Source organism: Pavona decussata, unplaced genomic scaffold, assembly GCF_977016875.1.
Source record: "Pavona decussata unplaced genomic scaffold, jaPavDecu1.1 SCAFFOLD_128, whole genome shotgun sequence".
In the NCBI taxonomy this organism is placed as follows: domain Eukaryota; kingdom Metazoa; phylum Cnidaria; class Anthozoa; order Scleractinia; family Agariciidae; genus Pavona; species Pavona decussata.
The window spans coordinates 2,469,262-2,490,820 of record NW_028145542.1 but is presented as its reverse complement, the minus strand read 5'-3'; the positions used below and the strand labels follow the sequence as shown (position 1 = coordinate 2,490,820).

At 38.1% G+C, this 21,559-nt stretch overlaps 3 protein-coding genes across 3 annotated transcripts; 2 read left to right on the top strand and 1 right to left on the bottom strand.

The window, feature by feature from the left end:
• Positions 1-609: 609 nt before the first annotated feature.
• On the top strand, positions 610-3,083 carry LOC146468952 (zinc finger HIT domain-containing protein 2-like). The gene is made up of 2 exons (XM_085124021.1): positions 610-1,134; positions 2,238-3,083. The coding sequence occupies exons 1-2, from the start codon at positions 647-649 to the stop codon at positions 3,007-3,009; spliced, it is 1,260 nt and encodes a 419-aa protein (XP_084980147.1). The 5' UTR covers positions 610-646; the 3' UTR covers positions 3,010-3,083.
• A 151-nt stretch (positions 3,084-3,234) lies between these two features.
• Positions 3,235-5,329, bottom strand: LOC146468951 (alpha-ketoglutarate-dependent dioxygenase alkB homolog 4-like). Its single transcript, XM_085124031.1, has 2 exons — positions 4,978-5,329; positions 3,235-3,860 (listed from the first exon to the last, which is right to left on the bottom strand). Exons 1-2 carry the CDS (start codon positions 5,296-5,298, stop codon positions 3,333-3,335), a joined length of 849 nt encoding a protein of 282 aa, XP_084980157.1. The 5' UTR covers positions 5,299-5,329; the 3' UTR covers positions 3,235-3,332.
• Positions 5,330-5,416: 87 nt separating this feature from the next.
• Positions 5,417-21,301, top strand: LOC146468950 (leucine-rich repeat and WD repeat-containing protein 1-like). The gene is made up of 16 exons (XM_085124013.1): positions 5,417-5,625; positions 6,800-7,028; positions 7,680-7,739; positions 8,828-8,884; positions 11,158-11,262; positions 11,766-11,816; positions 12,416-12,515; positions 13,752-13,876; positions 14,028-14,163; positions 14,790-15,174; positions 15,547-15,699; positions 16,656-16,738; positions 18,383-18,444; positions 18,874-18,949; positions 19,469-19,581; positions 19,963-21,301. The coding sequence occupies exons 1-16, from the start codon at positions 5,465-5,467 to the stop codon at positions 20,107-20,109; spliced, it is 2,043 nt and encodes a 680-aa protein (XP_084980139.1). The 5' UTR covers positions 5,417-5,464; the 3' UTR covers positions 20,110-21,301.
• Positions 21,302-21,559: the final 258 nt, after the last annotated feature.

The window sequence follows — 21,559 nt, the reverse complement described above, 5'->3', positions numbered from 1 at the left end:
TCCCGTAAGCGACCACCCAGAATGTCAAAGATATGTGGTCGCTTACGGGAGGTGGTCGCTTACCAGAGGTCAGACCACAGGGGGTCTGAATTTCGGGTAATTTACACATGGTAATTGCGGAGACCTAACCCTTTTGCCAGTGCTTAAATCGAAACCCACAATAATAACTTTTCTTAGCTACAAGTAAGACTGGTCCATAATTATTCAAGGAAAAAATGTTAGGGTCTATGGTGATTGTTGTTTGTATCTCACAAATTACTTAATACAGCAATTGAGGCAATTCTTGTGAAGAAACTTGACTCTTTTATTACTCCAGGTGGCACTGTCTAAATTTTTCAGGGAACAGAACCTAGGCAAAAAGTTAACAACTCTTTTATAAAACCTGTGATGTACGTGGTTACAGGATATACGAATGTATGTAAATTGGAGATAAAGATCTCCAACCTCCTGGCCTGGGACTAACATTCTCCAGGTGAGGTTTTATACTGAAGTGTAACAACTTGCGCGTGTCAGTGTAACGTGGGTACACCCCAGTAAAATATACCCTAAGGGTCCCCAAGGTCATTCTTTGGGAAGCAGTAAAGGATTGGGAACGAGTCCCAGTCGGCCGTCCCGGTCTCTCCCGGTCCAAGTTGAGAACACCGACATGGCGGACAAAGAAAACGGAGTACGTTTTGCGGACGTTCTTTCATCTCCTCAGGCGAAATCCTCTTGCGCATTTTGTGCAAAAGAAACGGCCAAGTACACTTGTCCTCGTTGTAATGTCTGTTACTGCTCCAGTGCGTGTTACAAGAGCAAGAAACACATGCAATGTTCGGAGCTTTTTTACAAAGAGTGTGTCATGGAAGCGATGAACGAGCAGAAAGCAAGCGAGGAAAGCAAGCGAAAAATGCTTGAGATATTGACGAACCTAGAAGAACATGACGGAGAGGCTCAAAACGATTTGGAAACTGAAGATCTAGAAGAACGCCTGGGTGAGATCGACGTCAACAGCGCGGATCCTGAAGCTGTTTGGTCAGCCCTGACAGACAGAGAGCGGAGAGATTTCGAATTAGTTGTGGAAAGTGGAGAGATTTCCAGCGTCATTGACATTTGGGTTCCGTGGTGGAGTTCAAGAGATGATAGTAAAAGCAGGTAAATTTGCGTTAAACGTATTTAAATACTAGGTTTTCTGCTTTTTGTAACTGTTTGTAAATGAACATTGAAAACCCCCTTTGGGATATGTAATTAAAACTTATTGTATTGTATTGTAAATATGGTATGGCATGTATTGTAAAAACAGGGTGTACAATTCTTGCCATGAAAATTGGGAGGGGTGGTCATTTGTGTCATTGAGGTGCCCAAGGCCTTTGCTATGCTGATGAGGCCTAATAAGGCAGAAACAGCTGTCCATGGCTGTCACTGCCCAGGTGATGTGGCTGTGCTCATGCATGGGGCACAAAAGAGCAGAGAAGGGGAAAAAGGAACACAGAACAGCCCCCTCCGGAAGTTGATCCAGGGCCTACAGATTACAAGCCCAAGGAATGGCCACAAAACCAACCCAGCAACACTGTCCCAGGCCATGGCAGATTGTTAACGGGTTTTATTAAGATGTTTTCACTAACATGTTTCGTTATTATTATTATTATTATTACTAGAAATACGTGACTCGCAAAACCTCGCGAAGTTGGGGCTGGGTGGAAATCCCTCTTTGCTCGTATTGTAGCATCAAATGAGGAGATGAAAAGGGGCATAGGATTTTTTTTGATGAGCATGGTCTTTTCGTAGATCCACAGGCTAGTTTGCGGTTGAAAATCTATTTCTGACGCGACGTAATGTACAACGGGTGTGCAGCGCTGTCGTGTTTGATGAACTTATTTCCCACGGAAAATTATTTTACCGCGGCCACAGAACGTGTAATTTCTTCAATGCAATCTTTCACAAAAAAGATTTCTAAAAGAAAGGAAAAAGATTCTAAAGAGATAGTTCTGTATCCAGTGAATATTGATGAACATTGCAGTTGAAATTTGATCATGCACGCATATTCTTTCCAATGTATGCAAATTTTGCTCCAGACAATGCCAGACAGTCTGGCGTCATTCATACTGTTTTTCACTGTTGCTAGGCAACAGTGCGGACACCTTCAAAGATATAAACATCTAACATATAAACCGGCTCGACCCGAAAAATTTATTAACCTCGCTTCGCGAGGAATTATTATTATTATTATTATTATCATTATTATTTTTAATTTTTAGGAAGAAAATAGAGGACATTAGTGAAGACAGCACTTCTACAAAGGAAACTCACAAAGAACCTGAAGCTGTGAAAGAAATTAATAGATGTTATAACATTCCACCCGTCAAAAGGAAGATTCCATCATTGAGTTCAGTCATGAGAAATTCAAGTCCAAATCCAAATGTCCAGTTCAGTTGTATCGATGTTCTCTTTTCCTATGTTTATATCATGAGGCTGTACAATGGATGCCCAGAGGACTCTTTAGAGCAAGCGGCAGAAAACTTATTGCAGCTTTCTCCTGTTCTGTCTCAGAATGCAGTGTTTGAGAGCGTGGAGTCAGTAGTTTACAATTCACTCAGCGTTGTGCGGCATTTCAAGGATTTGTATTGTTCAGAGGGATTGTCTCATTCTGCCCTTCTTGACATTGTATCATTGATGAAAGGACATGATTGTAGTGAAGGACAGAGTGTAAGCTTTGTAGAATGTGCTCTCTCTCATCTGTGTAGACTTCTCGGCAGAGGAAAAGAAAAGCTCAACACAAACTCTATGATGAAGCAAAAAGATGCAGATTTATTCAAATCTATGTGGCTTGCCAAAAAGAAAGCAGAATTTTTGTTAGCCTGGGTTCACTCCAACACCAACATTTTGCATTCTCTTGTCCATAGCATACAACTTGTACGTAGTGAGGTGACTGTGAGCCATAAACAACATCAAAAACAAAGAGAAGAACTGGAGAAGGCTTGGGGAGGATCAAAACCACCCAAGAAAATATCACTTATCACTGAAATCTAGAAAATATTTATTTAAACAAGTAGTCTGTACACTAGAACTCAATATTTACAATAAAAGTCACTCCATTATTTTAAGTGTCAGTGTGTTTAGCACAATAGTGCTTATTGAGGACACTATAAATACAAACAGAATTAAGTCTGTTGGGCACATGTGAGAGCATACAGTAAACCTTGGATGGATTTGATATAAAAAGTACATGACTTAATAACCAGTCATGAAATTCTGCCTTTTTGATCAATACAAACTAGAACTTTATTTTCTTAAACAAAATTTTTCTTGCTTACAATGCAGCATTTGCATGTCATTGAAATACTAAACTGGCACTAGCATTCATGATCTTTAACATTTACTTGAACTGATTTCCCCTGAAATGTCAATGCCCTCTTAAGTAATTCAGCTCCAACACTGAAACTTTTTCCACCCTCACAAAACTCTTCAGCAAGTTCTCTTAACGTTATGGCTATTCTCCTAGAGACAATATCCTGTCTTTTGATGGCATGTTTCCACCTATAGCGAGCTGCTCCTTGTACTATGATTAGAGACCTCCTTGGAATTGAAACAGCAACTTCGTTATCCTCTCCATCACTGGAGAAAGTAAGAACACTTCCAGACAAAAGGTTCAAAGTCACTAGCCGTTCACCCCATACCCAGAAGTCATCAAAGTGTGGATCAATAGAGGAGCCCCTCTCAGGCATGTACTCTAAATTACACAGTTCTGCTGGTTGAAAGTCATGCAATTCTGGAACCATTGTCCACATCCGTTCCACTAAAGTCTTGCTGAACTGTGGTAGCCCAGTAAAGTTATCCTGTTTCAATTTCTTTTTCTTGAAATTCACCTGAGGTCCAAAGTCCTGTGAGAAACCATAAAAAAATCAAAACGGTATAATTTCTGCTATAATTTCTTAATTATATTGAAATTCTAAAACTGTTACTTTCAGCAGGATAAGAGCTCAAACCACAGGAAAGTGACAGATGAGACCAACTAGACTTCTTTTGGAAATAATGTGTTTCTGCCCCCAGGGGGGCGGGGGTATACTCATCTATATAAGCTGTATAGGTATATTAAGGGGTATGGTTTTTGACCCATTTTGATCTGACAATGGGTATAGATTTTAACCACTACCTTTGGTCTCGTAGTATGAAAATGTTAGTATGGATGTTATAGAACCGGTCTGAAAACTGGTATGGAAAACATGTTTGGTCTGTAATAAGGTCAGGATTTGGAGAAAAGGGCAGAACACTACTAGCTTAAGAGCTTAGGAGCTGTGGTCATAACTGTAGCTGACAACCACTTACAGAGAAAGAAAGATTGATTGGTTGGTCATTTTCTACACAAAGTGCTAGTATTTGTCTCGCAATGAATTCTTCAACCTGGTTTTGAGGGAAAGTCTTAACCTCACACTGAATTGCAAACATCCTTATTATCCCCTTGGTAGGTGCAACAAAAAGAACCGATCAAACTGATTCACATGGTCTTTAAGATATCCTCCAATCAGAGGCGATGGTTCAGATCTTGAACCTGGTGTCTGCATGAAAGTGAGATTTGGTGCAATAGTCACCGGAGGTTTTCTTCTTACTGTGTTGCAGCTTGTTGTCATTGATTCCCAGCTCAATTTTGTTTGGCAAGAAAGAAGAAAGAAAACCTCTGGGACCAGGGTACGTAGGAGGGTGGGATGTGGGGCCCTCTGTGGGGGAAGTGTGGATGCTTTCTGGCAAAACACATTTAACTTTGCACATTCTCTCAAATAAGAGAAGAAAAAAGTAAATATTTTGATAGATGAATTTTACAAGGTACTTTAAACTAGCAATTCATTATTTCTAAGACTTCAGATTTAAGAATTTTTTTTTTTTGCTTTATAAGGTATCGATTTTTTCCCATACAAAAGTCATGTTTGTATTGCACTCGGCCAGTTTACCCAGGTATCTAATACCAGCGTCTGATCATGAAAAAATTCAAACGGATGTCACCTGCTTCCGTCTTCCAGATTGCGATGGTTTCCAAATCGTTCTGTCGATTTCTTGCACAATCGTTTGCTCCTCAAGTTCACTTACAAAGTCCTGGATGACGGTGACCCCCTCCAGTGCTAAGGATTCCTTCTTACCCGGCTCTTTACAGTGTGTGCATTGTTCATCGACTGGCAATGTGTCTCCACATATAATACAAAGCTTATATTGTCGAATGTTCTTACTGCAATCTTCTTCCAACGTGTTTATCGGAATTTCCTTATCTTCGCACAGTAAGCACTTACGAATCCCAGTGCAACCACATTCAACTTCGGCGGCCGCCATGTTGAAAATTCACCACAGTTTGTATTTCTAACAGCAATGCTGATTGGTGAAATTCCAAGAGATCCAATCAAAAGTGTTGTTAAGTAACAGCTGTTCCAACACTGCGCATGACAAGTATGAAGATCAATCGCACACGTGTTGATGTTTGGCAGAGTGTTTACTTCGAATGTTTGTGACGGATGTGAGTTTTTGTGAATATACTGGACCTGGTCTGCGAGATTTGGTGGCTTCAGGAGTATACAAGATGTCTACCAGTCAAACGCTCACAGTAGAAGACATAAAAAAGCTGGCTGGCCAAGAAGACTTGTCTGAAATCCGGCAGCTAAAGTAAGTACACTTACCCTCTGCATGCATTCAAGAATTAACTCGCTTGGATTACTTCTCAAGTAAATGTCCGTTTAGCAGCTAATTTAGAGTTTCAGCTGCAAAACTAAGCGCGGTTTCCTCCATGGTAATTTTCTTTACTAAAGCTGATCTTGTTCCAAAACTCTCGAAGTCGATATGAGCTTCAATATATACTTTGCATGATATCCTGATCATGTATGTCAGGGTTAAATTGAGTAACAGCGTTTTAACAGTTTAGGTCAAATCAGTGAAATCTGAACATGGGGTAATTGTTGCTACTGAATTAATCCGCTTGTTTCTCTGTTTACTTTTTATTGTTGTGCTCCTATCAATGTTAAGCAGCAGGGGTGAGGTTGGGCAAAGGCCAGGCATTTGATAAAAATGAGATTTTTTGTTCAGATGCCCCACTAGAGCATTTCTGGGTGGTCAAAAGAATCATTTTAAAAACGTCTTTGGAAATTTGTTGAAATTCCACCAAAACAATGCAAAGCCTCCGTTATGGGTGGATAGATTCTATTGAATCACCCAGGTACATGTACGCCTGCCCCCCTCCCCCCTTCGCAGCAGCTTAACTTTGAAAGATGCATTGTGTCATTCTCACCCCAGAAGTGGGTTGATCTTTCACCATATTTGTATATGAAATATGGCAGCAAATGAATTGAAATGAGCATCTTTGTTTATATTGGTAGATTACGAATTTTTTAAATATTTATGTAACATAATGAGTTAAAGGTTGGAAAGATTTCTGCATTATTCTTGCACTACTTTATTTCATACTCTCCCTCAACCACAAACAGCAAGCACTTACTGTATAGAGTGTGTGGTGGAAAATGTATTCATAGTTATTGTATGGGGTAGTGCAGAAGTCTTGCCTTAATGGTTTATTTTGCATTGAACATAAGTTAAGCATTGTAATTAACGTTATAAAGTCAACCGTTTAACTACATGTATAGCTGTAGGAAATTTAGAAAGAGGTTTGACAATATCCTGCCAACTCATTTATGTTTTTCTAAATGAGTGTAGACACATTTACCAAGTGGGCCCAGTTTTTTTGTTCTGTAGAGTTAAAGGGCATTAACTCTGAAAGTACATGATATATAGTGTATGTTGCAGAAATACACATATTTAACGTGAACTTGCACTGCTCTCTCTGTAGCCTGTCAGATCTTGGATTAACTTGCATACCAGCTGATTTACTACAGTGTTTGCCAAATCTAGAGGATCTTGATCTCTCCAAAAACAAACTAACAGCCATTGAACTTGATGGAACCATACCTCAAGTGAAAACAGTTAGTTTTTCCAGGAACCAGCTTAATAATGTGGATGGATTGACAGCATTTCCCAACCTTGAAAACTTGGATGTCAGTAACAATCCTACTCTTGAGGTAAAATAGATATCAGCATGTGTAGTTGTTCACACCTCACTGTTGTGAACAACTACAATAATTATTATTGTTGTGAATTAATTTCATAATAATTTCGTTTTTCCCTCTTTGCCCCTGGGAAATTCGCTTTCTGCTGAAAGAACAGCTTACGAGTTCTATTTTTATCTATCTGTTACACTAATAAGATTTAACTATAGCTTCTATTTATGCTGTTGATGCTGCCTTACTCTAAAGACATATTTATGGACACTAGTTTAAAACCTAATAAATAATTGCGTTTGGCCGTGTTACAGTCGCTGATTTATTTTGCGTGATTTCTGGGAGATAGCAACAGCATCCAGTATATTTGTGTTTACTCGATATCTCAAGGAAGAACTCATCGACAATCAGTGTGCACATGTTTTTGTGTCAAATGTGTTGACCTAGTAGAGCCCATACATGTGCAGTTGTTTTTTAACAGTATTCATGTTGTATATAGTAATCATGTTGAACCTAGTTTAATGGCCTTTGCTCCCACGAGTCTCCTGTAGCTCAGTGGTAGAGCATCTGAAAGGTTCGACTCCTGGTAGGAGCACTCGGAATTTCTTTTTCCTAGTTTGCCTGTGTCATTACTGAATAATGCATCATTCTCGTTGCATGTATCATGTACAGGTTTCAGACAAGTACAAACTGGTGTCTCTGTGTCCCCTCTTAAAAATAATGGATGGAAAGGTTAGTATTATGTTTCCAAACAAGTGCTGTTACTTAATGCTAGAGTTCACTATTGAAGAACTTATTATTAACAAAATATCCTGCAATATTCTTTTAAGTTAATTAGCTTGTGGTCCAAATGTTTTTCAGACCTGCAGCCAGTTTTTCAAAACTTCTTGAAGAGTTTTCAGGTCTGAGAAGCACTTAACTTTCAATTTTCGTTTTCTATGGATTGGTGGTAGTTTTTCATGCAAACAAGCCCAAAGTGTTTCTCAACGTGTGTCCTGAGATGCTAAAATTCAATCCATATAAAAATTTACCTTTTTAATCATGACACTATAACTAATTTGCCAAGTTGGTGTCCATATTAAAGAGGTTTGACTGTATCATGAAACCTGTCTCATAGACCTAATTAGGTAAACTGCTTTCAGTTTCTTAACGTTGCTGGTAATTGTTTGGCTCAGCTGTATAGTGTTGGAAAGTTTGAAATGTTTTTGTGAGTAGGCAAAACAATCGTGTATTGGCATTTAGGTTATCCCCTGGTTACGTATTTATTGTTCCCACTTAAACTGCCAGAAGCTACTGTAATTACTCAAAAACTAGTCAGGCCACCTGTGGTCTGTCCTCTGTTAAGCTACCACCTTCTGTGGTCGCATACAGGAGGTTCAACTGTACTTAAACCTGCAATGGTGCATAAAACTCATTAAGAAAACTGTAAATTTTGCGTATATATTTCAATCTACCTTAAAGAAAACACCGCCTGGAGAGTACCAAACCTTCACTACCCCCTCCCCCTAACTCAATGCTGCTTTGAAGGCCAGACGATGACAAAGCCTTTTTTCAGCCGCAGAGCAACGTTGAAGAGGGGGAGGGGGGGCGGGGGTTGCATTGTTGACCTGTCACTGTAGTAGTCAAAATTTGGAGATCGAGTGAAAGTTTTCTAACAGTTTCGTCCACAATTGTGGTACTTTAATAATTCCAAATAGTTGAAGCCATCTTTGATAAGTGTTGAAAGAGGCATCAAAAATTCCTTCCAGTTTTGTTGTCAATAATATTAATAAAAATAATTATTATTATTATAAATAATAATATTGACTTTTATCTTGTAGGACATTGGTCTTATGAGAGATGCTGTTAATAGGCTGGATTCTACATTGTCCCAAAAGGTTCAAACCACTTAAATAAATTATTCTTTACAAAAAAAAAATACCATAACAATAACAGTTTAATATTTCAACCTGATTCTGCTGTTCTGCTACTTGTCATATGGTGTGCACAGTCTAGAAAGAGTTTGTTTTTAAATATTCTTGAAATTGCCACCAGCTTTTATGAAAGTTCAGTATTATCTTCCATGTACACTACATGTATTACAAATTAGACACAATTATATATGATCATAAAGTGGTCAGTGTGTGATAATTATGATAGTATTGATATATATTATTTAGTAGTAGTTTTTATTGATATTTCTTATAATTCTTGATGGTTATTTTATTTTTATATAAGGTTTTTACGTTTATGTTAAGTGTTTTTGATCATTTTAATGTTAAAAGGCACTATATTATTATTATTATGTGACATAATGTGCAGTTCCAGAAAATATCCATACTTCCCCCATGGATGGTTTTTTTATTTTAACCCCCCCCCCCCCCACCCCCTCGGAATTTCCGTTCCAGAGGGTTTATGATGACCCCCCACTGGAATTTCCTGGTTTTTAAAACCCTTCTCCCTGAACCCCTCAGAAGTTCAAAATCCATTTAGACTAAGAAAATTGATGACGCACACTATTATGATCAATTTTTTTATTATTGAAGCAACGTCGACTACGCTAGTTCAGCTATTTACAACACTTCGCTATTTTACTTGTTTATCCTTTTGCTAAAATTATATCCAGAAAAATTGGAAAAAACTCTAAAATGGTTGAATTTTTACGTCAATAAAACACGGCTTAATTCTTTGTTGTTGCGTAGTTAACATTTATAAGTTATTCTCTATCATGCTACAACTTTTCTTTTTCACCTAAAAACGCCCGGCCTTTACAAATTCCATTTTCGTTATGACCTCCGCAGAGAAACGTTTGCTATTTTAATACTGCGAAGAAACCACTATGAATGTAAGTTGCACATTGAATATACGATGCTGGATTTTAATTTATCAAGTAGAATTTTGAAGAACTTTGAAAACCCAGTCGAAAACTGGCTGCATGCACAAGAATTGAAAGCCGCCGGCTTTGTGAACAGTTTCAAAGGGTTCTCGGTTCTCCTGTCAAAACTTCAAAATTAATTAGTGCGTGGATTCACGTCTCGGCACTGAGATCGTGAATGAAATGAATACGAGAAAGAAAAGAAGTTTGTGTTTTCAATGTTTTATGTCAGGTATTTATAAGATAAACGTGGCTGTCTCACGTCCAACAGAATTCAATCTTGAGCAAAATTTGTATACATTGGGAAAGTTTCGCATTTGGTGCCACGGGATCAAATTTCAACTCCAGTGTTCATCTCTGCAGAATCTTTTCCCTTTCTTCCAGAAATCTTTTTTGTGAAAGATTGCATTGGAGAAATTACACAGTTTGTGGCCGCGGTTAAATAATTTTTCGGAAATAAATTCATGGAACATGACAGTGCTAACAGCACGCTGTTGTACATTTCGTCGTGTCAGAAATGTCAGAAATAGATTTCAACCGCAAACTAGCCTGTGGAACTACGAGAAGGCCATGCTCATCAAAATAGTTGCTTTGTTCAGAAACCTTTTAATCTCCTCATTTGATGCTACAATACGAGTAAAGAGGGCTTTTATTCAATTCAAAACTCGAACTTCAAACGATTGTGAAGTCACAGCCATGCACGGCATGATATGAGGCTGATTGATCGCGCCGGGAAGTCGAACTTCACAGAAAAATACCTGTCACGTGTTACTTTCGCTTATCAAAAGGATTAACCAGACAACACTTCGACCAAAATGTATTTTTCCAGACTGATTCATCGTTTGCGCTGCTTTTGTGCTGGATTATAATTATTTTTCCGTAGTGGCGACTGAAAATTCTTGTCAGCCGACTTTGTGCATTGCTTACGATTTTTTTGTGAATTTCCTTACCCTCTGGAGAAATTCTTCATAGGAACACCCCCCAACCCTTTGGAAATTTCCGTCCATTAACCCCCCCATCCCCCTCGGAATTTCCATCGACCATCCGTGTGGGGGGTGGGAGGGGTGGATATTTTCTGGAACTGCACAATAAGCCTTTTCCCTAAATAATGTTGAGAATAACACAGGTTGATTTTTTAGTTCTAAGTCTTGATGCAGAACTATTAGAAGGAAACTGTAATCATATTGCATTTGACCCCGCAAAATGTACCAATAAATGAATGTGATGGATTCATGACGATCAAAGAACATATACAGTATAGGAGGGCTTGACCATCTGTTTGTCTTCTTGTTGTAGACATCTGATATATGGAGGGTACATTTTAGCAAAAAGTACACAGTTGGTCAGTTAGAAGATGGCAAAAGAGCAGAGCTGGAAAAAGAGTTTATTGAAAAGCTGAAGGTAAGCTTTATGCTAAAGCAAAGAGGCTCTAAAATTTGTTGTCTGTAATATATATTAGTTGGCATGTCACCCTTTGACCTTTGAAGATAACTGTTTCCTGAATAATAATGATAGCAAATGGTTTGGATATCCATGCTGGCTTGATTAATAATTAACTTGTTATGCTGAAGCTTTAATGGATGGACAAGTACATTTTACTTACCTGTACCTGTATCTGTACCTGTAAACATGTGCAAAAGAAGTTGAGAAATGAGCAGCAAAGTTAGTGAAAAAGTAAATGACTGATAATTAAAAAAAATATGCAGCCTCGGTGTAGGCAGAAGGTTAACAATAATTTATTGTCAACTGATTTGTTAGGTAAGAATTTCATTGAAGTCTGAATGAAAAGTGTTCTACTTTACTTTCTGAACCTTCAACATCAGCTGCTAATAAACTTTTCAGATGTGCTCCCATAATCACTGATAACATTAATTTTATTCACATTCTTTGCATATTTGTTTCAGACAGAAGTTACTTGTGGGCCTGCCATGCTGAAGAACTACAGAGAATACCAGGTACAGTGTATTAGCTGTTGTTGTTATTGAGATCTGCAAAGAAAGGCAATAAGTTCCTTTGTTGTAATAATATTATTAGTCCATGATCAGTCACAGCTAGCCCCTTCAATATCGATGTTACAAACAATAATTGTTTGTAACATCTTGCCTAATAAATGCTAGAAAATACAAAATGAATTCACACTGCTCCTTTAGATGAATTACATGAATAGAATCTTTTTTTATCTTGGCTACTTTTGGCCTTAGTTGGAAACTTGATCCAGGGTTGTGTATTTGTTTTCTCATGGCCACACACACAGTTTTTGACTTAATTATCAATGGTTAGTATTTCTAAATTGTAAATAAGCCATCCAGTAAGCGTAAGAGCACATTGAGTTACTCTCACCACCCTGAGTTGTATGAATGGGATACTAATGAACTGTCAGAACTGAGAAGGTAACATTTTGATGGACTAGTATCTCATTCAGGAGGTACACTGTAAGGGTTAGAGGATACAATGTACAAGGTAGTTTTCCCAGTTGCTTCATGTTATGGAAACTGGTGTGGGTCACTAACTGTGGCGTCTAACTTCAATGGTTAATGTAAACCATTTTGGTCAGCTTTCGGTTTTAGGAAAACTTCATCTCAAAAGTCTGGAGATGAGTGATCAGGGACAGGTGAATGAAGAGCCACCAAATAAGAGACTAAAGACCACTGAAGGTACTCTTACATCAATATAATTGTTTACTTTGGCCTTCTGATTTTTTTTAAGTGAAATAATTAACTAGGTGCTTTGTTCTTATGATTTGCCTAATTTATTTTGGATTTTCTTTGCTATGAAGTAGGTGTGACCTTCTAACTTCATTCCTTACAAGAATGCTTCCAAAAATGTTGAAAACAAGGAAATGTTTTCAATATGGTCTTGTCTTATACCAATCTGAAAAGCTATGTTGTAGGTTAAAATGAATCCCGGGTTAAAATGATTTCAACCCTGTAGGTTGATTTGTATTTTCCTTTGTTTCAGATGTAATTTACCCAACCTTAACAAAGGAAAATACAAAATCACGTAGGTTGAAATAATTTTAACCTGGAATCATTTTAACCTACAACAAGCTACACTATGAATGCTTTTAAATGAAAGATTAAAATTTAGTGACTTTGCTAGGTGCTCAACCCTAGGAAAAACATGATTAGAAATGAGGTCATTACAAAATGTACCCTTTTCTCTACCCTCCACGATATCGCACATCATAAACTGTGGTCCTGAAATTTGAAATTTGATTTCAAAGGAAAGTGCTGAGTATCTAGTAGCTCTGATAAGGGGAATTTGTTTTTTTTGTCTTGTAAACTCATGAACAAGTCCATTAAATCAACATTCAATAAATCAATTATTGATTTCACACATGCACTATCAGGAGTGACTTGCATCAAGCTTAATGTCAGGGATAACTTCTAACGACAGTAATTAAAATAGTGCTTTTGACATTCAGTCTGGACATTTTTATGCATTACTCGCTTCATGTTGCTGGGTGTAATTCAAGATGGTGGCCTCTGTAGTAATAGTATTTTGAACAACTTCACACAAACATTATCAGGATCAGAATCTCCGTGTCAGCTGAAATTTCTGTTATCTTTACATTTGGCTATTAATCTAATGAAAGAAAAACAGGTGCAGTTTAGGCCCATCCAAACCAATCCAGATTAATTTGAAAATACATCATTTTACATCCAGATTACTGTAGTTGAAGCCTTATCCACGACAGAGAGCATTTTAAAAAAAGATATGTATTTGGTGGTTGAAAACACTGTTTTAGTGTGGACAGGGGGGAAAAGCAGAGAAATAAGGTGCATTTTCAAATTTATCCTGTGGAGGGGCCTTAGAATAACTTTCTCCTTTTATTGATTGTAAAACAACTATAGCCTCTGACGGTATTTTTTCGGGGTCTTGTGTTACAGTGAATGGACAAACTGAGGAAATTGATAAGAAAGTGAAAAGTGAGCCAGACAAGATCAAGGAAATAAAAACGCCAGAAAGTAAACCAAGCAAAAAGAAACAAAAAACACCAAGAAAGGAAACCAAGGTAGAGTTTGATTATTGTAACCTTATTTGATTTGTTGGTCATAAATGTGATTTTGCCGAAACTGTTGTCCAATTCAATTTGAAGCCTTGTATGGAGACCCAAATGTGATAGCATGATTAAATGACATGATTGTTACTTCTTTGATTGGCAGGCAGAGAGTAGTAGCCCTGTTTACTGTGAGTTTGCAGTGTCTCATCTGCTACAGACACATTCATTAAACAATGACCCATCTGACAGGAAAACACAAGTTTGGGGTTGTGAGTTTGAACCGGACTCTGAAAGGAAAGGTAACCTGTGTTTTGTTCATAGTAAAGCCCATTTCATAGTGTTTAGGGAGGTATTTGATTATTTTGATACAAGTTGCACAAATCTGCAAGCAGCTGAAGGTTTTTAAAATGATTTGGTGTTGTCTACAGTCAGTGAATACTATTCCAGCCAATACGACTGTCAGGAAAACTGAAGCATTTGGTAGTGTGTATTAGTGTTTACAATAATTTTATGTTAACTATTTTAAACTAGTAATAATCATGGATAAGTAAAGTGCATTCGATCTCTAGAGTGAAATAATATTTTTTATGGTACTGATTGCCCTGAAATATTCAGGGAAAATGGACTTATGGAGTGCTTTCAGGCAGTCAACCTGCGGGACTTCACTTAGCCAGCGGGATTCAAAGCTCTTGCTTGAAATCAAGGCAAGTGATCAGCCAGTCCAAGATGTCACCCAAAGGCTGAAATCACACAGCATCCAGAAAGAAGTGACACAAATAGTATGCGTTCTCCTAACGTTGAACGCAAATATGCTTAATCAGTAAATTTACACAATAAATTATTTCTTTGTAACGCTGTCCATATCCCTTTTTTGTCGATGTAATTATTATATTTTTATGTTTGCTTTCTTCTGTGCTGTTATTAGGTCACACAACAACAACATGTGCAACTTGTGGGGGAGATTCAGTGTGCTTTGTGGACTGCAGCACTGGGCGTGTCATGAAAAAATACAAGCAACCAGGAGAAACGTTTTACTGTTTAGCATGGACTACAGTTTGTCTGGACTGTGACTCGGATAAAAAACACAAAGCCAATCTTATAGCAGCTGGTGGATCTCAGTGTGACATTAAAATTATAGAACCTAATCAACTAGTTTGCTTTGAAGAAATTCAAGGTCACAAAGGAGTATTAGAATGTTTACTTTTTCATCCACATCACCCTACCTGGCTGCTAAGCGCAGCTGATGATAACACTATTATGATTTGGGAAATTGGTTTGCCTAAAGGAGCTGAATATCAAGGAAAATCAAAGTAAGTACACAAATATTAACCTTAACACTAAATTAAACACAGGAACTATGGAGCATTTTATGAAGTACATGTATCTTCAATTAAATGGTTTAAAACAAAGCAGTATTTTGTCCATAATTGTGCTGCATCAACCTGAAAAAAGTAATCAAGAATTACAGGGTGTGAAGGTGTGTTGGGAAGAGAATTTGACTTAAAGCCTTTATTCATTCTGGTTGAAGCAAACTGTATAAATTGTATTGTGTTGTGCTTTGTAACTGATGTCCAAAATAATGTTTAATGCTTGTACCAGGACCTATAATTGTAGAATGCAGCATTTGCAGAATCACATTTGCATATTCTTCAGTAGTCTTATTACTATCTTTCCTCCTTCAGACTGCTGTTGACCTTAAAGTCCCGTTCAATTGTGCGATTATTTTCCATCCCTCCTCATGGCAAGGTGGTTGTTGGAGGCTGTGATGATGGGTGTTACATTTGGAAACTTTATGATAACTCATCTGACAAAGGAGAGAAAAAGGACAAAACAAGGTCAGGTTATTCAACATCAAATGATTTGTCCTTTCGTTCTTTGAAGCCACAGCTAGCTTTCAGTTCAGCTAGCTTTCAGTCTCTCAAAATACAGCACTGCCCCTGTGCTGTATTTTGAGACAGAACTCTTTGTGTTACCTTGTCCGTCTCCATCTGGTCCCAGTTGTTCAAACAGAGGATAACTTCATCCAGCAGATAAGTCGCTATCCAGCAGGTAATTATAAAATGTATTGGTTTATACATTTTATCTGCTGGATAGCGATTTATCCACTGGATAGAGTTATCTACTCTTTGAACAACCTGGACCTTGTATGTAAATGGTTAATGGCAGATTTGTTAGAGAAACCTAGCACAATGTAGGGGGCAACTTTCCAAGGATTAGCATCCCAACTAACTGGTGTAGTAACAGGATGAAACCCCAGAGTCTTCAGGGTCTGTCTGATGTGATTGTCCAGGTGAGAGTAGTTCACAAGGGAAACTGATGTTCGCGACATTGACTGACATTTTGACAACCTGGATATTATTCTGACCATGAATACCTTCCACTGATGCACACTCAATGTACTTGACCATGACAATGACTTCCACACGGTTTGTTAGAGCATTCATGGTTGATATGAACAACTTTCCTTGGGACTCCTCTTACAGTACCTGGGTGATCAAACAAGACAGACAAATCCTGCCTTGTAGGTTGCCACAACTGAGAAATATCTTAAATAAATAAATAAAAAAATGCTTGACATTGTATTTTCATTGTCGTCAGTAGCAGGGATTCTCCTATTTTTCCAAATGAGTGTGTAAGGTACAAAAATCTGACTGAGACTTAAGTTTGTAAAATCCCGCAAACCATTTCCTTGGCATTGTGGTTAACAAAAGGTTTCAGGGGATTTTGATTTTGCGAAAATAGTTTGCAATCAACTGATACAGTAACAACAAATTTTATTTCTCTCTTGCAGATCCTATTTTGGAAAGTTGGATTTTCCTGGGAAAAAGACCATTCCTTTAGACAGTATTGCCTGCCTTTCTAATAATCTCATTGGTATGGTGGAGTTTCTATGTACAAAGTGCCATTATAACTCCTATGTGCTGATCAACCCTTGGCAAGCTTTTGTTTTGTTGCTATTAGAAGCTGAAAATAATCCAATAGTGACTTCAAAGAATTTAAGGGTCCAGTAGGCTGTTTTCATATTCTTGGTATTGAACTTGATCTACATGTAACTTGCAATGGAGGCTCTTGTGGAGGAATACATTAAAAAACATTTGCATGTAAAAAGATTCCCACTAAAGCCTTGTGTGCAGGCTAGTTCCAATTCAATACCAAGAATAGGAATATGGTCGATTGAGGGGGAGAGAAATCATTGACAAAAAATCTTGCATGGGACCTTTAGTCAAAATTCTGTCAAAGTAAAGCGAAAAAAACAATATTAGGGTAAACATTCTTGAAGAAGACAAACAGCTTTACTGCCTTCAAACATTGCGGTCACCAACCACATAATGCAGTCCAATCCTTACCATAACAGTGCTCAACACTAACGCTAGTCCACTAGCCCAGGACTAGTAAAACTTCATGGTGGGCTAGTGAAAATGTGCTCCTACTAGCCCCTTGACTAGTTAGTTTTGTGAAAAAATAACTGAGGGAGTTTTTGTGGAACGCTTTATCATGAGCTTGTTTCCAGTATTTTTTAGTAATATAAACCACAAAACTTGCAATGAGTCCATATGAAAGGGGTTTGGTACGATCGCCTCGCAAAACAGACGCCATTTTGGAAAAGGCCTAAGGATCTCGCTTCCATGACACTCCTGAGGGACCTGGGTGAGAGCCGCCAGTCCGCCATCTTGGAGATTTTTCACGCGTCAAGTTACTCCAAGAATGAAAAAGATTTCAAGCTTTTTTGTTACCTTCAAGGAAAGGCACTGCTACGGCCGAGGATCCTAAGGCAAAATTTGCAGTGTTCGCAAGAGGACCACGTCATGCAGCATGAAGAAAAAAGACGTGCGATCAACGCTCAAGAAATTTTCAACCAAGCTTGAAGTAAACAGATCCATGGCTGCGATTTATTGAAGTAAAAATGTACTATGCAACTTGTGTGGACTCAAACAAAAGCGCTGAGAGATTAGCAAATCCGAACTCGACTTTTGTCACAGGGAGATTGATTGCTTAAGTCATTGAATTGATAAAATTGTTCTGGCAGGCTAGTATCTTGAACGTTCATACGAGAGAATAAAATAATGACATTAGAGTGAGTGTTATTCCTTTTTATTTCATGTAATATATATTATAGTTTCTTAAAGTGTAACTGGACAAATAACAGGGTGTCTGGGGAGAGGCAGGACACCAGAACTGAAGGTTAATGGTTCCTAATTCTCTAGCCTTTTGTAGGTGTATTTTTTCTGGCCTTGTTTTGGACTAGTGGCTTGCCCTTGTGGGCACGTGATTTACTGTGCTTACTAGCCCACTGCTTAGTATCCAAAAAAGTTAGTGTCGAGCACTGCCATAACCATCTACACTTTGCCCTTGTGTTCCAAGTATGCTAAAGGCTCCTCTGTCTGTCTTTTTTTGCAAAGTAATATGTCAAGTTTTCATCTTGGTGTATGCACTTTTATAGCTTGTGGTTAATGTTGGGGTATGATAAGCCATACTTTAACTGTCTTCACAATATTCACCCAAGCTTTTTCTTTTTAGCTACCAAGAGAGTTGAAGAAGGTTGCATCCATATCTGGCACTCAGTGTCTGAGATGCTTGTGGTGAGTGAAGAAATCTGATGCAAGTACTTCTAAACATTCTGTGGTTGTCTTTTCTTTTTGTCAGAAAGATTTCCACACCAATAATTAACGCTGGCTGTACACAGAAACTTTAAACCCAAACCTTCTACTCCTTCAGTCTTAGCTAACTTGAACATTTCATTGATGTGAACAGCATCAAAAAAGGTACAACCCAACTACACTCTACAATACAGCGAAAAACAGTAGTAACAGCAAGCTTGCTGTATCTTCCATGGTTTAGACTTTTCAAGAAATTGCTGTCATGTGACAAATGTGGAAAAAATGGACAATTTTAATCCCCAAAATAATGCAACTGTTAATTTTTCAACGTTCACTCAGTATTTATTGTTTGCTGTCTTTACAATATATATAAAGTGTTAATTAAGCTCTTTCTCTGTGGTTTTATTTTAGAATGACTTTCAAGTGGCACACAAATTACCATGGAGGCTTACTGAAGTACCATTTTTGAAATTCAACTTTGTTCAAGGTGTGAGAGCTTTTTTCAACTAAAAAATAAATAATTAAATAGTAACCACTTTATTTAAGTGTCAATGGGGTTAGCACAGAGCACTAATTGGGCACTCTCCAGATCGAATTGGAAATGCTGGTTTTTGAGGAGAGGTGAAAACTGGAGTCCTTAGAGAAAAAAACGTCTCAGAGCAAGAATGATCTTGCTTCCTGGGAAAGATGCAATGATCTGCTTTCCACAGTGGTATTTTCATACCATTCCCTCACCCCCTACCCCCTTGAATTTCATAGTATCCCACATTCTTCCTTGACTTCAAGCTCCCAGACATCAGACCCACGTGAAGTAGCTGTGAAAACGTTGTCCTAATCACTTGTTTTCAGCTGCAAACATTGCTTGAGGGAAGAATTCAAAAGCCGTTACAGCGGGAAACATTTCAAATTCAATTTGACAACATGATATGCTATCCACAGTCATTTCTATTGGTACAGTTGCGACAAACTATTAATAACATTTTAATTAACTTATAAATTCTTTCAGCTTGCTCAGTTTTGTTGGCTGGGGACGATACAGGATCTGTTTGGCTTTATGATGTGGATTCCCAGTTATTAGCAGCAAAACCAAAAGACAAACAACAGCACAAACAGGTGCAGGTAATGAAACTAACAGTTCGTTCATTTTGCGCATTGTGGCCGAGCTATCCAGTAACAAAAGAAGTGGGAATGGCGTTCACGATGAAACAGAGAGTGAAAAGTTTACCGTCATGTGCGCACTTTTCCCACAAAACCTTGAATTTGGTCATTTCACGTTGTTGTTTGGTCGAGTACTGTGAAGAAATGTACCGAAATTTAAATTGCACGTGTAGGGCCTTTGCTTTTCTTAGTAGATCCTATTGTTTTTGTAACATTGTCGTTACCGTGGCCGTAGTAGCTTCTTTTAAAAACTCCCTATTGACATGACATTGCCATGGGTATTATTATCTGTTTTAGCAGATCTGCGAAGATTTAAATGTATCATGGATTGTATGCTTTCAGGTTCTTTCATGTCCAAACGAGACGACCAAGGTGTTTAACCAAGTCAGTGCAAGCAGTAATCTGGATTACATTGTAGCTGTGGCTGACACAAATGTTGTTTGCATATGGAAGCGACTCAGAATTGAAGATGGTACTTCACAGTCATGACGCACTGTCTTCAGGCTCCCACGGTCGTGTATAGAGAAATAATTTTTATTTAAACGGGTTATATAGATTAATTAACAATACAATACCATAAAATCCAAGTCCAGTTGTGTTTCATAATGAGCTTGTTCGGTTACTGTGTGGACATGTTCGTCGCTTGTCTGGGACGAACAAAGGGGAGATTTCTGGCACTGTGGCTCTTGGTACCACTTGGGTGATGATGTAAATGATGAACAACATTCCAGCAATCTCTTTCATACGTGTAATTTTTGTGTAACTTTTGTCGCACTCAAGTTGCACTTTCAAATCGTCTGTGTAAAGTAGAGGCGATTTCAGCTCGATTTGTCGCGGCAGCGATATCTCAGGGGGTTTAAGCGTATTTAAAACTTGATGTAGACTTGCAGAGTTTGGTTTTGATGTAAACTTGCAGAGTTTTTTTAGAAAAGCTACAGTGACATCGCACTGAAATCGCAGCAGTTTCCAAGTGCGATTTGACGTCGCAGCCTTGCGCGAGAAAAACTGCAGTGAATTATGACAAACGTTTTATAAAGAAACCCTCGAGTAAATGGACCCCGAAGTTCTCGGACATTCCCGAGATGCGCAGAACGTATGCGCAGTTACAAAAGGCACCGTCGTTAATGTTCTTGCTTTTAATTGACGTTAGTTTGTTGCTTTTATACATGACCATACATACATCAACAGACAATTTATTAGATTCCTTAGCACAGAGGGCAAATTCTGACCCTGGCTGTTTCAAAGCCGATACATCAGAATTCCAGTATCAGAAATGAAACAAATTTCAAGATGCCACAGAATGGGCCCTGTTGTGTTGAGATTATTGGAAATGAAGCATCCGTTATTTTTCATTAAGTAGAGTACATGTAAATTGTATTCAATATTGTCGCTTGTATTGTTAGCAGGAAGCTATGAGATCAAATCTGTGTCCTGGAACATCAAAGATGATTATGTAAAATGACTACTATGGCTAAGAACTCCGTGTATCGTCGTTCAACATTATGTTGGAAAGAAAAGCTGTTTATATTCAATCTCCACTTTTCTATATTCAGAATATGTATCTGTTCCTGTTATGAGTTAGACAACTTGCATTGTAAGATACAGTTAGCTGGTATCACAGCCCTTTTTAAGAAACCTCAGAAATCAGACCTTTAGTAGAATAAAGTTTTATCAAAAATCATCTTGCTGCAATCGTCTGCCTTTGTTGCTCTGGGCCCAGTTGTTCAAAGCCCGATTAAGCTAATCCTGGATTAACAACAATTAAGAGTTTTCAAAAAGATTTTTGTCCTGCAGTTTTGACGTTGACGTTTCTTTACCACTAGCTTACCATAACAATGTTAACGAGCGAGCAGAAAACCTCGGTTAACTCTAATCGTGGGTTAACGTTAATCGGCTTTCGAACACAGGGGCCCTGCATTTTAATAGTAAGCGTTCAATT

Bases quoted from the DNA above. Each gene is read 5' to 3' on its own strand.
- LOC146468951 (XM_085124031.1), bottom strand. From the start codon at position 5,298: ATGGCGGCCGCCGAAGTTGAATGTGGTTGCACTGGGATTCGTAAGTGC. The intron at 3,861-4,977 runs GTGACATCCGTT...GGTTTCTCACAG, and splicing joins AATCTGGAAGACGGAAGCAG to GACTTTGGACCTCAGGTGAA.
- LOC146468952 (XM_085124021.1), top strand. From the start codon at position 647: ATGGCGGACAAAGAAAACGGAGTACGTTTTGCGGACGTTCTTTCATCT. The intron at 1,135-2,237 runs GTAAATTTGCGT...TTTAATTTTTAG, and splicing joins AGAGATGATAGTAAAAGCAG to GAAGAAAATAGAGGACATTA.
- LOC146468950 (XM_085124013.1), top strand. From the start codon at position 5,465: ATGTTTGTGACGGATGTGAGTTTTTGTGAATATACTGGACCTGGTCTG. The intron at 7,740-8,827 runs GTTAGTATTATG...TTTATCTTGTAG, and splicing joins TAAAAATAATGGATGGAAAG to GACATTGGTCTTATGAGAGA. The intron at 18,950-19,468 runs GTGTGAGAGCTT...AAATTCTTTCAG, and splicing joins GAAATTCAACTTTGTTCAAG to CTTGCTCAGTTTTGTTGGCT.